The 14,129-nt window shown below is 35.6% G+C and overlaps 2 protein-coding genes across 2 annotated transcripts; both read left to right on the top strand.

Annotated features, from left to right (window-relative positions):
* Positions 1-3,208: 3,208 nt before the first annotated feature.
* On the top strand, positions 3,209-6,394 carry LOC117338572. Its single transcript, XM_033899930.1, has 5 exons — positions 3,209-3,570; positions 3,711-3,841; positions 4,056-4,160; positions 4,781-5,807; positions 6,135-6,394. The coding sequence occupies exons 1-5, from the start codon at positions 3,459-3,461 to the stop codon at positions 6,392-6,394; spliced, it is 1,635 nt and encodes a 544-aa protein (XP_033755821.1). The 5' UTR covers positions 3,209-3,458.
* A 723-nt stretch (positions 6,395-7,117) lies between these two features.
* LOC117337192 lies at positions 7,118-10,301 on the top strand. The gene is made up of 3 exons (XM_033898041.1): positions 7,118-8,156; positions 9,114-9,184; positions 9,545-10,301. Exons 1-3 carry the CDS (start codon positions 8,115-8,117, stop codon positions 9,759-9,761), a joined length of 330 nt encoding a protein of 109 aa, XP_033753932.1. The 5' UTR covers positions 7,118-8,114; the 3' UTR covers positions 9,762-10,301.
* Positions 10,302-14,129: the final 3,828 nt, after the last annotated feature.

The raw sequence follows: 14,129 nt of genomic DNA on the forward strand, positions 1-14,129 counted from the left end.
AAAAGGAATGACCTACGGAGAGATCAGTAACATGTATGCTGACTATATAAAACGTAGATACTCTTGTCCTATCATTGTCTTCGACGGCTACATGAGTGGACCTTCGACAAAAGACACGGCACACATTCGTCGGACAAAGGGTGTGAGTTCTCCAGACATTAACTTTACAAAAGACACGCCATGTAAGACAAAAAAGGAAGTATTTCTCGCCAATGAGAAGAATAAGAGCGTATTCCTAAAACTTCTAGGCGAAGTTTTATCAAACAATGGATGCACCGTAAAACATGACACCGGAGATGCAGATAGACTTATTGTTCTAACTGCTGTTGAATGCTCAACAGTTTCAGAGGTTGTTGTTGTTGGAGAGGATACTGATCTACTAGTGCTTCTCTTGCTACATGCCGATCCAGAGCGAAAGAGGATAACTTTTGGTTCTCCAGACACTAAGAGCAAAAGACAATGGGATATTACCAAAGTCAAACTCACTTTTGGGCTAGCAAAAACCAATATTTTGCCTGCAATCCATGCCCTTACTGGTTGTGATACAACCTCGAGATTGTATGGCATAGGAAAAGGGCAATCGTTGAAAAAACTTTGGAATGAAAAGTGGAGTGCCCAATTGGATGTGTTCTCGAAAAAAGGGTCGTCTAAAGACGAAATAATTACAGCTGGAGAGCAACTGATATGTCATCTATATGGAGGGGAGCCACAAGATAGTCTTGACCACCTACGATTTCGACAGCATACATGTAAAGCCTTCTCGAAGACGACTAGTGTCCAGATCCAGTCTCTGCCACCTACTTCAAATGCTGCCTCTTTTCACTCCTTACGTTCTTACTTGCAATGTCAAGAGTGGATATATGGTGCTGAACTTGAAGCTTGCGATTGGGGTTTTCAGTTATTCGATGGCAAATATCGGCCTATAAAGTCCACAGAACCCCCTGCACCGGAAAACCTCCTCAAGGTTATACATTGTAGTTGTAAAACAAACTGCGACAACAAGAGATGTACTTGCCGAAAACATGGGATTGAGTGTTCTATCGGGTGTCGTGAGTGCAGAGGGTTCAGTTGCTCTAATAAGAGCGTGGCAGAATTAAACAGTCAAGTCTAGAATATTCGTAAAACTGCCAAACGTTTTTACTTACGTGCGTTTTAAGTATGTGAAGTGTTAGAAGTGACGTTTCTGTATTCTTTTTCCAATCTTCAAGATGTTAAATCCTCATCATCTCTAGATGGTAAATCACTACAAATGTATTTGTTGTTATTGTTGAGAAATGTGCTACTCTTTGAAAATATAAACTTTTGTATTGGAATTATAATTACAAACTTATATGTTTGAAATAGTAATTGAAAAATGAAGTGTCTTGACACAGAGGCGTTATTTCTAAAGAACGGTATTATTGCGCAAGAATAGACTTACTACGCATGCGCAAAGGTAATAAAATCGTTGCATAAAACAGAAGAGTCAATGAAGGTTTTTGAAATATATCAAAATGACTATACTCTTAACAGTATTATTTTGAGTTATTTACAATCTAAAAGGCATTGCAAATAAATCATATGTATTTTCTATAACTTTAATGATATTTGCGACAAAAATGCATTTTCTCCCTCAAAACTAGCATTTCCCGTTCAATTATTTGAATTTATGAGACTGTTATAAATGAAATACACTCTAGAATTGCTTATGCAGTTTCCTTTCAAGTTTTAAAGGTGTTATATATAAGAAACAACGATTTTCCTATTTTAGCCGATTTTTGTGAAAAAAAATCATTTTCGGCCTCAAAATAGCATTTCCCGTTCAATAATTTTTGAGGACTTTTTTCCTATTGTTCTTAAGGTTTTGTGCTACCGTTTAGAAGTGAAATAAATTCTGTTGCAATTACTTGGATGTTTAGTGAATTTATGCTGTAATATGACTGGACTAAACACTGCATACTTAATCAACTGTTTTGAAGATAAGTGATAATAATCTTCAGTTTGAGGCCAAAATTTTTGACTACAGACTGCCAGTTTTACTGAAATAAAGTATTTAAATCAATTGTAATTTTAACATAAATGATTTCATTATCTGTTTAGTCATTGAATCAACTTTCTACCACAATACCCTGTGTTATTCAACTCTCAGACCATCAGTTAATCATTACAGCTGTTGATTAACAATCTGTTTATACCACGTGTGGTATAAACTCTGTACGCATTTCGATTGGCTTACACAGTGAACTTTGACCCAAGCTGCAATTGTTATTGACGTCATCAATAATCTAATGACGTCACATCACCGGGTTCCGGACGTCACCGGTACACTTTATTTGCATACGCGAAATGATACTTGGCCACGTTTCCCTTTGATTCAAGCCGATATTATTGTGGTAGAAACAGGTCACACGACTCAAAATTGTTGGATATGGAATTTATTTCACACTCGTAAGTTATTTTTTAAAAGTTGCAAAAAACACTCGCTAAAGCTCGTGTCTTTTGTAACTTTAAAAAAAATAAAAAATAACTTACTCGTGTGAAATAAATTCCATATCCAACAACCACTCGTTGTGTAACCTCTATTTATTGCACACTTTCATCCAAACAAACGATCAATAACCAAGAATTATGTAAAAAGACCTAGTTAACATGCATAAGCAATCCAAACAAGCATATTCTAGTAAATTATATAGCCTATTTATTCTGCAAGCCTGTCTTCCTCATCATCAGTTACTTGACTCTGATACAAGAGATCCCTGGCGCGTACCATTGAATGAAATTTTATAATATTGGAAATATGCAAGACTGTCAGATCATTTATCTGCTTTTTCCTTCTTCCCACCTTTTTCTTTTGATTATCTAATAACAAGGGAAACCTACAAATGAAATCTTCAGAGGAGTCTTTATAAGAAGAAATATCAATAACTAGCTTCAACTATCAGAAACAAAGATGGCCGGCTGTTGGCCATGTTGATTTCAAATCAAACCCAAAATTAAAAGGGCACAACAATGGACCTAGGGGGAACCTATGCATCAGGTTAGAAAATATCATTCCAGTTCTTCTGAAGAAATGGTGATAACAAATCTTCCAATGTCAAATTCCAAGATGGCCACTTGTTAGCCATTTTGTTTTCTGATCAGTTTCAAAATTTAAAATACACTGCTAAGGACAATGTAAAATTTGAAAAGAAAGAGTCATCCATCAAAAACATTCTTAAAATCATATACAGCGATAACAAACTTCAACCATTTCTGTATTTTGTACAACTGTTTCATAACCATATGCCTTTTAACATGAAAAAACATTACGAACAATTTTGTACTTTCATTTGTTGATGCGACTTGGAGATTAGAATGTATACATTAATTTGACACCAGTTTTGTAATTTGTAGGAACATTAATCAATCTACATCTTTTTCGTAATCAGTCTGTAGTGTTCTCATTGGCATAATAGTCTTTCTAACTTTTAATTGTTGCAATGTTTAACATGTCCTTTTTTAAACATGTTTTTTTTTCAAACTTCAGAGATGCAGACTCGCCATGTACATTAATTAAAGAACTGACTGAAAATCAGCACAATGCAAATGAAGGTAAACTCAAGCCAGAATAAATTTATTCCTTATCAAAATACGCCACTATTTTATATTTGGGTTGATGTGGCCAAGGTCAATGTTATATTGAAGTTACTGCACTCAATCTCTTGCCTGTAAGTGTATGTTTTTATTTACAGATAGAGACAGACAAGCTCTTTGGGATGCTTATCTGGACTTTGACCTTCCGTATCCTGTATCAGGTCCTTTCTGTATCCCCGATGGCGTTGGTGACTCGCCCTCCATGACAGAGGGACTTTCTTATATTCAGGTAATTTACTATTGTATTAAAACATCACTCAAGAGAAAATGATTCAAAATCATCGTAAAACCTGCCAGACAGACATGCCATCTAGTAGTAGCATTGATGAAATCTGACAGGTGTAAAATTGATGAAATCTGACAGGTGTAAATGAGAAACAATATTTCATTTTCTTTTAATGTTGTATCTATTCCAATAAATTAAAATGATGAACACTTTATAGGATACCAGTATTCAGGAGGAGCAGACACAAGATAACTACACTGCCTGTCTTACCCGGTTGTGTAAATCCATAGCTGGCGATTTCCTACAGCATCCACAGACTGAGGTTAGTCATTAAAGTAAAGATTGGTCTTATTGGTTCAAATATTCACAACCCAACAAAATTTTGAATTAGAAAAGGACACAATTACTATATTTTACATAAAACTGACCTTATTTTTCCATAATTTTTACTTTCAATGTAGCAAATTAGCAAAATTAAAGTATAAACCTTTTAAAATAGCTACCTTTAGTGTTACCAAGAGATCGATTAGTAGTAGCTAATATTAAACATTACATAATGATGTAACCCTGGTAAAATACTAGCTACAGTATACCTCTCTGTTAGAGAACACTGTAGCTCTATTGTTTGAGCATAAGACTAGTAATCAAAAGGTCCCGCTTCGATCCCTAGCTGAGGCAGGGACTAATGTTTAATTAATCGCATGCCCTGTTACATAAGTTTTAAATAGCATTTACAAAGTACAAACACATCAAATATTCATATAGAACATGAATATTGATAATACTTTGAACCACTCTTACATGTATATAAATATAAAAATATTCATTGACCACAATGACTGCAATTCAAACTTGTATTAAAAATGTATTTATTGACGTAGCAACTTTTGCATTAGTGGTCATATGTATTTTTAAACTTACAGTATTGTTTTTCTTCTCTAGCTCTCCATAGTCAATAGTGCAGTTTGCTACATCCAGCACCTTGTTTCCCTGCTGAGGGAGGACTATACAAGTCTACGGGACCACTCTTCCTTTGACAATTACAGTGATGGATCATCTACACGCTCATCAGACAGCCCTCCACACTCCTTCAAATTTGCCGAAAATAATGGGTTCCACTTCTCACCAGAACACAGTTCTTCCAGCTGGATACCAGATGTACATCCACTGCTTTCACGATCGCCCAGTCCAGAAGGAATGATCGCAATCAAAGCTTTGTATCCAATGGTTTTACAACAAAAACATGATTTTACTGTAACCACTCCTGTTCAGTCAATACCTCAGTACTCATGCAAAACTTCTGACCTGATAAATGACTCTGAAACAGTCAGTCAGAGTATGTTTGATGCCTGGACAAGTCTGAAGCTGCGACAGAAACCATTACAATGCAGCAGCTCGTCCACAGAGGATGTTACATCAGTATTGGGTGAAATTGGCAAAGAGAGAAATGGAAGTAAAGATGATCTGAGGAGAGCAATAGAGATGGGAGCATTTGAAAGAGGGTTTGTTCCAATACAAGAAAATACAGGTAGTGATTTAAGCTCAACATTGGATGACAATGCTAACTACTTTGGGCAAAGGCTTACAAACTGTCAAAGTGATTTTAGTCATATACTGAATGGCGAGAGTGACAGTACTGTCGACAGTTCAGATTTCAGTGCCAACTTAGACAGTTGTGACAGGTTTGAGGAAGAGCTCAGATTTCAGCTGAATAATGAAGAGTCATTTGTGGATAATCCAGAAATAAATGAATCATCCATGATGGAACAGTTTTCGAGGGAGTATCCAGCCCTAGCCTCTGTACTCCTAGAGCAGTCAAAGAAAGGCTTGGGATCTCACTGGAGACAAGCCAACACAGAGTTTGATGTGGCGACACAGACTCTGGAAGCAGACTCGGCTACGACTACTTTTCCCAGATATAAATCTTGCACCAAGATATGTCGGACACCACAGGTTAATCCTGTCAGAGGTATGGTTACAATTGTTGGTTGTGTTTCTCTAAATATATCATTCTTTAACTATAGGAAACTATACCTGTGATGCTAAAACAATGGAATCTATCCAGAAAAAGTAGACCAATGAAAAACAAATTGTATGATTCAATGCATGCATGAGGACATTATCTGAGCAATCAACATTTACAATATTCAAACATAGTCTTCCAATCCATCACATAGTACATTACAGACTTAATTACTATTTAGATTAAAACTTCTTTAAATATTGCAACACTTCATATGATAAGGGTTGTGAAGCTTGTATGCGTGTTGTGTCCACAAGAACTTTTGCATTATAGTATCCAAGAAGACTTCTAAAGGCCCAAAGCGACCAAAGAATGGATTTATCCGATTTTCTGTGGAACAGAGACGATTGATGGCTGACGAACATCCACGCTTGGATAACAGGGAGGTATCTCGTATGCTGGGAGCAAAGTGGAGGAAGATGTCCTACGATGAAAGACAGCCATATGAGCGAGTTTTATTATTACAGATAGAATACAGACCAATATTATATACTGTATTTGACCTAATAAGGGCGCAGGGCGCAGGTAAATGACAGTGGGGGCGCCCTTATTAAGATTAGTTATTCTGAAGTTTTATGAAACAGACTATACCTTATAGCAGAATACCCAAGGCTGTGGAAACGGTAAAATATTCAGTCATAAAAATATTCCAGATGAAGATATATCTATTCATTATCATATAATAAGCTTAAACACCACTTGAATATTCCTGTAAACTTGTAAACCATGCCAGCTGATCTTTAGACCAGAGAACGTGTGTTCAACCATTTATGCTTAAATGGAACTCTTTTGTGTTCTATTTATAGACAGAGGTGATTTCCCAGATCATATCAGACATCGTTTTCTTTGACCTAATAATTGATTTACAATGTCCTTTATTAGCTTTCTGTTCTGAACAAAAGTTATTTATCAACAAGAATGAAGTCTTTTACTTTATCTTCAAATAAAGATGGTAAGTTATTTTTTGTATGCGTGTTTAGTTTTGAGTGCTCTTTGCACTGACACGTCATCTGTAGGAATAGACAAAATGTGGCCAAAACTTGTGTTCAAGTTACTTAATTTGCTGAAGAAAATTGAACACATAAAGTAGCAAAACATTTCACATGAATTATTACTTTTGAACACCATTTTGACACTCAGTCAAAGATTTATTTCCTTGAAAAAAGGTAGGGACGCCCTTATTAGGGCAGGCGCCCTTATTAGGTCAAATACGGTATATAGGGCTTTTTCTCACTGATTTGGGATGGGCCTTGTCTCATTTTCGGAAGAAAATTGGTGAATTGGGAAAGATTTTTTCAGGAGTAAACTGCAAATTTGGGGAATTTGGCTTAAATATGAAATAATTTCAATGGGGAATGGGCCCCAAAAGACCATCAGAAAAGCCCTGGATGGTATAAACTTTTGTTTGTCTGGCTACTACATATAAAGTTAAACCAATTTATTTGAAACTTGGTATACATTATAATCATGATATGAAATGTTTCACTTTGTTCATTTCACTATCTGATTTTGGTCTGGATTCTTCAACCGATTTATTTGAAAAAACAGCAGGTTTATTATGATCCAACATGATACATGATGTATGTTGTGTTTGCCTGAACAAAATTTTGATGCAATTATTTTTGCAAACGTTTCTGCCCTTTGTTCAGTTTACTATTTGTTTTTTGCCAAGAGATCTACATTTTTTGACTGATTTTGAAACTTGAAATGCATTATAGCCATAAAATCAAGTTGCTTTTTATAAGTCAGAGACTTTTGATGTTTAATACTTGTTTTCCTCAAAATGTTACAAAATTGAACATTGAATTTGACTTTATTGTAATTATAATGTAAATGGTGAGATTTATATAATACATCTATATGCCAGGAAGCCACTCTTAAGGTGATGCAAATCTTATTTTAATGGAAGATAGTATATAACGCTATATGGCATGTGACTGCTGTATATTGTTCTGTCCCTCGGTAAGCAAGATCGTTTAAAATAAGATAACGAAAAAAATGAGCACGAGAAAATGCAATGATTCAATTTTGTATGGGTCTGATATCCATGAATAAAAGAAGCTGCAGTGATTCATGGACCTGTGAAAAGTCTTGAGTGTATCCTTTACATTTATCATTTTTGGAATAAACAGAAAAACTTAATTGTTTCATTTAAGGCTAGAGTTTAAGAAAGACATAGAGGACTTGAGATCGAGGAATCCACAATGGCGCTACGCTCCACTGAAACGACTCAGCCATGACCAGATTGAACCCATGCCCAGTAGGCTACGACCTCGAGAAACACTCAAGAGGAAGGTTAGGGACTGCAGCATATATTACAATTTTTTTTTGAAAGTCATCTGCAGTCTTAATTAAGGAGTCTTGCCTGACAGTTTTCCTACACAAGCATCACAATAGCTTTTTCTTTTCTATCTCAATATCTTGCTGAACATGTTTAAAGTGTTTAACCGTGTGTATTCAAATTTATTCATGCCCCTGCCATTTAAGGCGAGGATGTCTTTCTGCAAACTTATATTTTGATATCCACATTTTTAACTTATGTTATTCAATGTCATCACTCTTAACAACTTCATTCCTTTAGGTATTTTGATCAAAGTTTATACAAATGCGTAGGATAAGAGTTTGAGAGGGCAAGAAAGTTAAAATGCCATAGTTTGACATTTGTTGTTGTTAAATTCTGACTAGCACTGAGTCTTTCTTTCAAACATCTTCTCAATAATTCAGGTCTAGTATCTTGATATTAGCTCAAAGCATGCTTGCTTCGATGGAGGGCTACCAAGTTTGTTGAAATGAGTGAACTTGACCTACTTTCAAGTTAATAATATTCAAAGAAGTCAATATTCTTCTGCTAAGTAATAGAAGGACCCAGATTCATGATATTGGGTCAACAGCATACTGGGATGATGAGTTACAAAGTTTGTCGGGAACAACCTAGACCCATTCTAAAGGTCATACGAGTCAAATGGTATGAATAACTTAACCAAAAGCCCCCATTATGAGGATACTCAAGTCAACATATTTTGAGTAGGGAGTGTTTTGGGTGGGTAGGTAGGAGAGGAGAAACAATATTTCCTTTAGGCAAAAAATATGTTGGAGAGAACAGTGGTAAAATTTATGTTAAAATCTGTAAATGTGTAATAAAATAATGCATTATCAACTAAACTGAAAATAAATACAGGAAAGAACATAAAAAATACAGATAAAACTTGCTAAAGTTACACTCCGAGTAAACATTATTTTTGAATTCTCCAGTTCCAGCCATTAAAGAGAGGGTCAGGAAAGAAGAGAGCCAAACGGACAAGCTCAGTAGCACAGAAATTATGGTAAGTGTAATCAAGTGTATAACAGGGGCATATACATATTGGTAAAGAAACTCCATCTAAATGATTACATGAACTGTAGTATATGTCCATTGGTACATCTGTGATTAGCACTTTTCAACATTTTATTTGGTATATGAGTGTGTGATAAATAATATGTACATTAGAATGTTGCATATTGGAACTGCTTGTGGAACACATAAGTTGTCTGGTTATGTTCTGATCATTAATTTATTTCCTGGTATATTTGGAATATGACAAATAGTTTGGAAGTTCAAGTAAATATGCAGAATTTGATAGTCATAAAATATGTAAATATGTCTGTGGAAATGTGATTTATTATGTCATCTTTTGTATTTTTAGCTTTCCTTTTCGACTTTATCCTGAAAAAGCTGAAGGTCAGTTCCGGTATATGGCTGATGAGACAGAAGATAGCAGCAAATCAGACACTCCTGCCATCAAACCCACACCAACTCCAATCCCCACCCCAGACACACACCTCCGTATGCCAGCTGTTCGCATCACAGAGGAAATCACTACTCCAACACAATACATATTGTACCGGGCACCTTCCTGGTGATGCCATGATGGACCCTTATCATTGGACAGATTATTAGTCCTTGATGATTGGACGCTGCTATGGGTCTTGATTTAAACATGTATACGCCTTCTGCTGATACAATGGAAACTTATCTTGGGGATACAACAAAGGGACACTATCAGGATTATTGATATGCATGACACTGCACGTGTCCTGATCCAGTATACAGTGTACACTGTACACTATAAATATATATATATAGTTCATAGATCAGTGATTTTTATTTTCAGTGTGTGCATGTCTTGAACACATTCGTTTTAAGCATGAAACATAGAAGATTTTGAGAGTTTTTACTAAAGAATTATGTTGTAATTGATATCACCATTTCTGACATTTAATATCTTGTTATACTTTTGGATTTACATGTATTTGTACAGTATGAAAGTGCTTCAATAATGAAAGTTTAATCACTTCTCATTGTATATTAATATATTTTTGAATTTCTGAACTTGTTTTAATATACCAAATAATGGGCAATCAATTCTACAATGAATTAAAAAGAATTCGAATGAATTATTAGAACTATTCTTGTTGGAATTCTTTTATTTTTCAAGTAATTGGTTCCTCAATTCATAAAAACCCCCATCATGATTTGTAAACATGTCATCAATATTCAAGATATTCATCAAACATTCCATAATATATCCACCATTTCAATGTTTAAGGTACTGTATCACATAGAATATTTGTACTTTTCAAGCTTTCCAGATTTTTTTCATGGTACAATCTTCTGTATATACCACATATAATGATTATAACAAGAGATCCCAGAGGGATCTTGGCAACGACCATTGAATGATCCCTATCAGTCAAATGAAAGACTGATTTTTTCTCTTCTTTCAATCTTCCTTCAAAACATTTAAGAATGGCATATTGCACGATATATCAGATGCATTCTGCAATTATCAAAATCCAAGATGACCGCCTTTCAGCCATGTTGTTTTCTGATCAGTCCCAAAATGCAATATGCCCAACTAAGGATGAAGGGGAACTTGCATATGAAATTTGAGAAAGATCCCATTAGTGCTTTATGAGAAATAGCGATAACAAACTTCAATTGTCAAAATTCAAGATGGCTGTCTGTTGGCCATGTTGTTTTCCGATCAGTCCCAAAATGCAGTATGCACAACTAGGGACCATGGGGAAAAGATTCCTTTAGTACTTTCTGAGAAATATTGATACAAATCTTCAATTATCAAAATCCAAGGTGGCCGCCTCCGATCAGTCCCAAAATGCATAACTAGATACCTAGGGGAACTTGCATATGAAATTTGAGAAATATCCCTTTAGCACTTTCTGAGAAATAGCGATAACAAGAATTGTTTATGGAGGGATGGAAGGACCTTCGATGCAGGGTGATTTGAAAAGCTCGTCATCTGATGATGGTGGGCTAAAAACAAAGTACAGATTAGATATTCATAACCACTAAATTTGTTACATTATCAACATGGAAGTGGATGTGTCGCCTTCTCAGCAAGCTAGGATTTGAAGTTCAAAAATCCAACTGATCTGCTTTGCAAATCAAAACAAGTTTCATGCAAAATTAAGTGTTTTTCATACAGAAACCAGAAAGCACTATATGAAGTTTTAGGTTGATTGACCAAAAGGGAACTGGACAGATTTTCTATTCATTTACAGTGACTGACTTATTATAAGCCTGAAAAGCAATCCCAAACAAGCTCTATTGATAAGGAAGTACTATACAAAGCTTGAGTTTAATTGGTCCAAGGAACTCGAGTTATCAAATGGAAACCAAGTTTCTATTAATAGCAACAGTGACCTTGACCTTTGAACATCGAAACTTAAAGCAAGCACTTCCTATAAGAAAGCAATGCATCAAGTTTGAGTTTGAATGGCCCAAGGGATCTCAATTTATCGCAAGCAAACCTATTTTCTATTTATAGTAGCAAGGCCCTTTGAATCTGAAAAGCAATCCCAAGCAAGCACTTTTGGTAAGGAACACTGTGAAGTTTGAGTTTGATTGGCCGAAGGTAACTAGTTATTGCATGGAAACCAATTTTCTATTAATAGAAACAGTGACCTTGACCTTTGACCTTTGAACCTGAAAAGCAATCCCAAGCAAGCACTTTTGATAAGGAAGCACTGTATGAAGTTTGAGTTTGATTAGCCAAAGGGAACTCAGGTTATTGGACGGAAATCATTGTGCAGACACCGCCGACATAGTAATACCTAACAAAACAGTTGATACTGGGAGTATGACATATATCATATTTGCTATCCTTCCTTTGTATTATGTAAGAATGCTCTCTCTATCAAACACTTAAGAATAGTCCTGATTCATAATTTAGTTGTGTGGCATTATCAGTATTTGCTGATTTATGGTTTAGAAATTGTTTACTGCTCTCCACCTACCAATGTTTCTCCAACATTGGATTTGTTATAGATCTTGAACTCTGAGCTTTCATACTTTCAGGGTTCACATGTTTCACTGGCTTTTAGGATGGTGAAAGAGTGCAGTAAACTATAGAATCAAACAGTTGTTGCAATACGAAAATCTTTTCACATACAGTATTTACTAACCTGATAAAGTTGTTTTATGAAAGATATTTTAGGGAATTCCAAACTAAGCCATTAAATTTTAGTAAATCATAAGTTGTTTGAATGTTTTAACGAAATTGACCCCTGTGCATACATTATAGGTGGTCATTTCCGAGATACATACCAGTCAAATATTCTAATCCTAGGCCTTCTGGTTTTTGAGAATAAGTCATATATCCAAAAGGGAGCTAGGCAACCATCGTTGAATTATCTTCATTGAAAGTCATCTTTTCTCCACTTTTTTTCCTTTTCTCTTATCATTTGATAACAAATGGAACCTACATGATAAGAAATCTAAGAAAGATCCAAGAAGGATTTTCTCAGAAATAGTGCTAACATGTTTTAACTAATTTACTACTAAAATCAAATTGGAGAAAGATTCATCAAAAGCTTTCCAAGAAAAAGTGATGAAACTTTAACAGTGAGGTGGAATGCATGACATGATTCCAGTGTTTCTCAATAAAAATTATAAGTGTTAAAATCCAAGATGGCTGCCTGTAAATCATTTTGTTTGTTTTTTAGCTTACCTTAGTCCGGTGAGCTTATGCCATGGTGCAGCATCCATCAACATTTGCTCTAAATCGCTACTAGCCATAAAATGCTGAATGGATTTTAACCAAATTTTCTCAGAAAGATTCTTGGGGGAAGGAGAACAGATTTTGCATAAATGGTGACTCTGACCCCCATGAGGTCAGAGGGGCAGGGCCCAATAGTGGAAATGGAAGCAAATCTTTTAAATCACTACTATAAAGTACTAAATGGATTTTAACCAAATCTAGTCGGAAGCATTCTTAGGGGTAGAACAAATAAATGGTGACCGACCACCCTGGAGCAAGAAGGACGGGGCCCAATAAGGAAAAGTCCTTTAAATGGCTACTTGTCACAAAGTACTGAATGGCTTTGAATCATATATGGTCAGAAATATCCTTAAGGAAATTGGAATCGAATTTGCATTAATGGTGACTCTCACCCCCTTTGGGCCAGAGGAGCAGAACGTAAGACGTAAGTCCTTATATTGCTACTTTTATTTTTGAAACTGTTGAGATCCCCACCTCATAACCATATATAGCATTGTTAGGCATCAAGAGATAAACACAATCCTGATGTTAAAAATAGGTCCAGGGCCTTTCCCCACCCCAGGGAACATAGTTTCTTTAAACACAATCATGTTTTAAAAACAACTCCTGGGGTCTTTTCACACCCCAAGGGAGTCTGGACTTCGTTTCTGGGTTATGTCAATAAAGCAGTTGAGATCCTGACGCCATAACCATATACCAGGTATAGCATTGTTCCACATCAACAAATAAAGCTATTAAGGGAATTGAAAATGAACATTACTTTGATGTTTGGTCACACCTAACCAGGTGAACGATACAGGTCCTCTGGGTCTCTTGTTTTCCAAGCACTTCAAGTTTATTGTACTTGTCAAAAAATAGTGATAACAAACTTCAATTGTCAAAATCTAAGATGGGAACCAATCTCATTTTGTTTTCCTGATGGGTCTCAAAATGAAATGGGCAAAACTAGGGACAAAGAGAAATCTACATATAGAATAGTCCTCCGTCATGACAACAGAGCCTGAGCCAGACCATAGGGTCAATTGCTTTTTACGCAGGTGAGCTAAAATTATTAATAGCAGATGCTACACTAAAATTATAAGCTGTTCATTCCATGTTAACTAACAAGAGGCCCAAGGGCCTTAACGGTCATCTGACTCTAAATTAAAGACCCTTATACTATTGTATTATTCTTGGGATTCTGACCGACCCAATAAATAACAACACTTGG

Source organism: Pecten maximus, chromosome 11, assembly GCF_902652985.1.
Source record: "Pecten maximus chromosome 11, xPecMax1.1, whole genome shotgun sequence".
Classification (NCBI taxonomy): Eukaryota; Metazoa; Mollusca; class Bivalvia; order Pectinida; family Pectinidae; genus Pecten; species Pecten maximus.

What these genes read in the sequence shown, in the direction of transcription:
- LOC117337192 (XM_033898041.1), top strand. Translation starts at nt 8,115, where the DNA reads ATGCCCAGTAGGCTACGACCTCGAGAAACACTCAAGAGGAAG. An exon ending in GAGAAACACTCAAGAGGAAG is followed by an intron (nt 8,157 to 9,113) that starts GTTAGGGACTGC and finishes TGAATTCTCCAG; the next exon opens with TTCCAGCCATTAAAGAGAGG. An exon ending in TCAGTAGCACAGAAATTATG is followed by an intron (nt 9,185 to 9,544) that starts GTAAGTGTAATC and finishes TTGTATTTTTAG; the next exon opens with CTTTCCTTTTCGACTTTATC.
- LOC117338572 (XM_033899930.1), top strand. Translation starts at nt 3,459, where the DNA reads ATGTTTAACATGTCCTTTTTTAAACATGTTTTTTTTTCAAACTTCAGA. An exon ending in TCAGCACAATGCAAATGAAG is followed by an intron (nt 3,571 to 3,710) that starts GTAAACTCAAGC and finishes TTTTATTTACAG; the next exon opens with ATAGAGACAGACAAGCTCTT. An exon ending in TACAGCATCCACAGACTGAG is followed by an intron (nt 4,161 to 4,780) that starts GTTAGTCATTAA and finishes TTTCTTCTCTAG; the next exon opens with CTCTCCATAGTCAATAGTGC.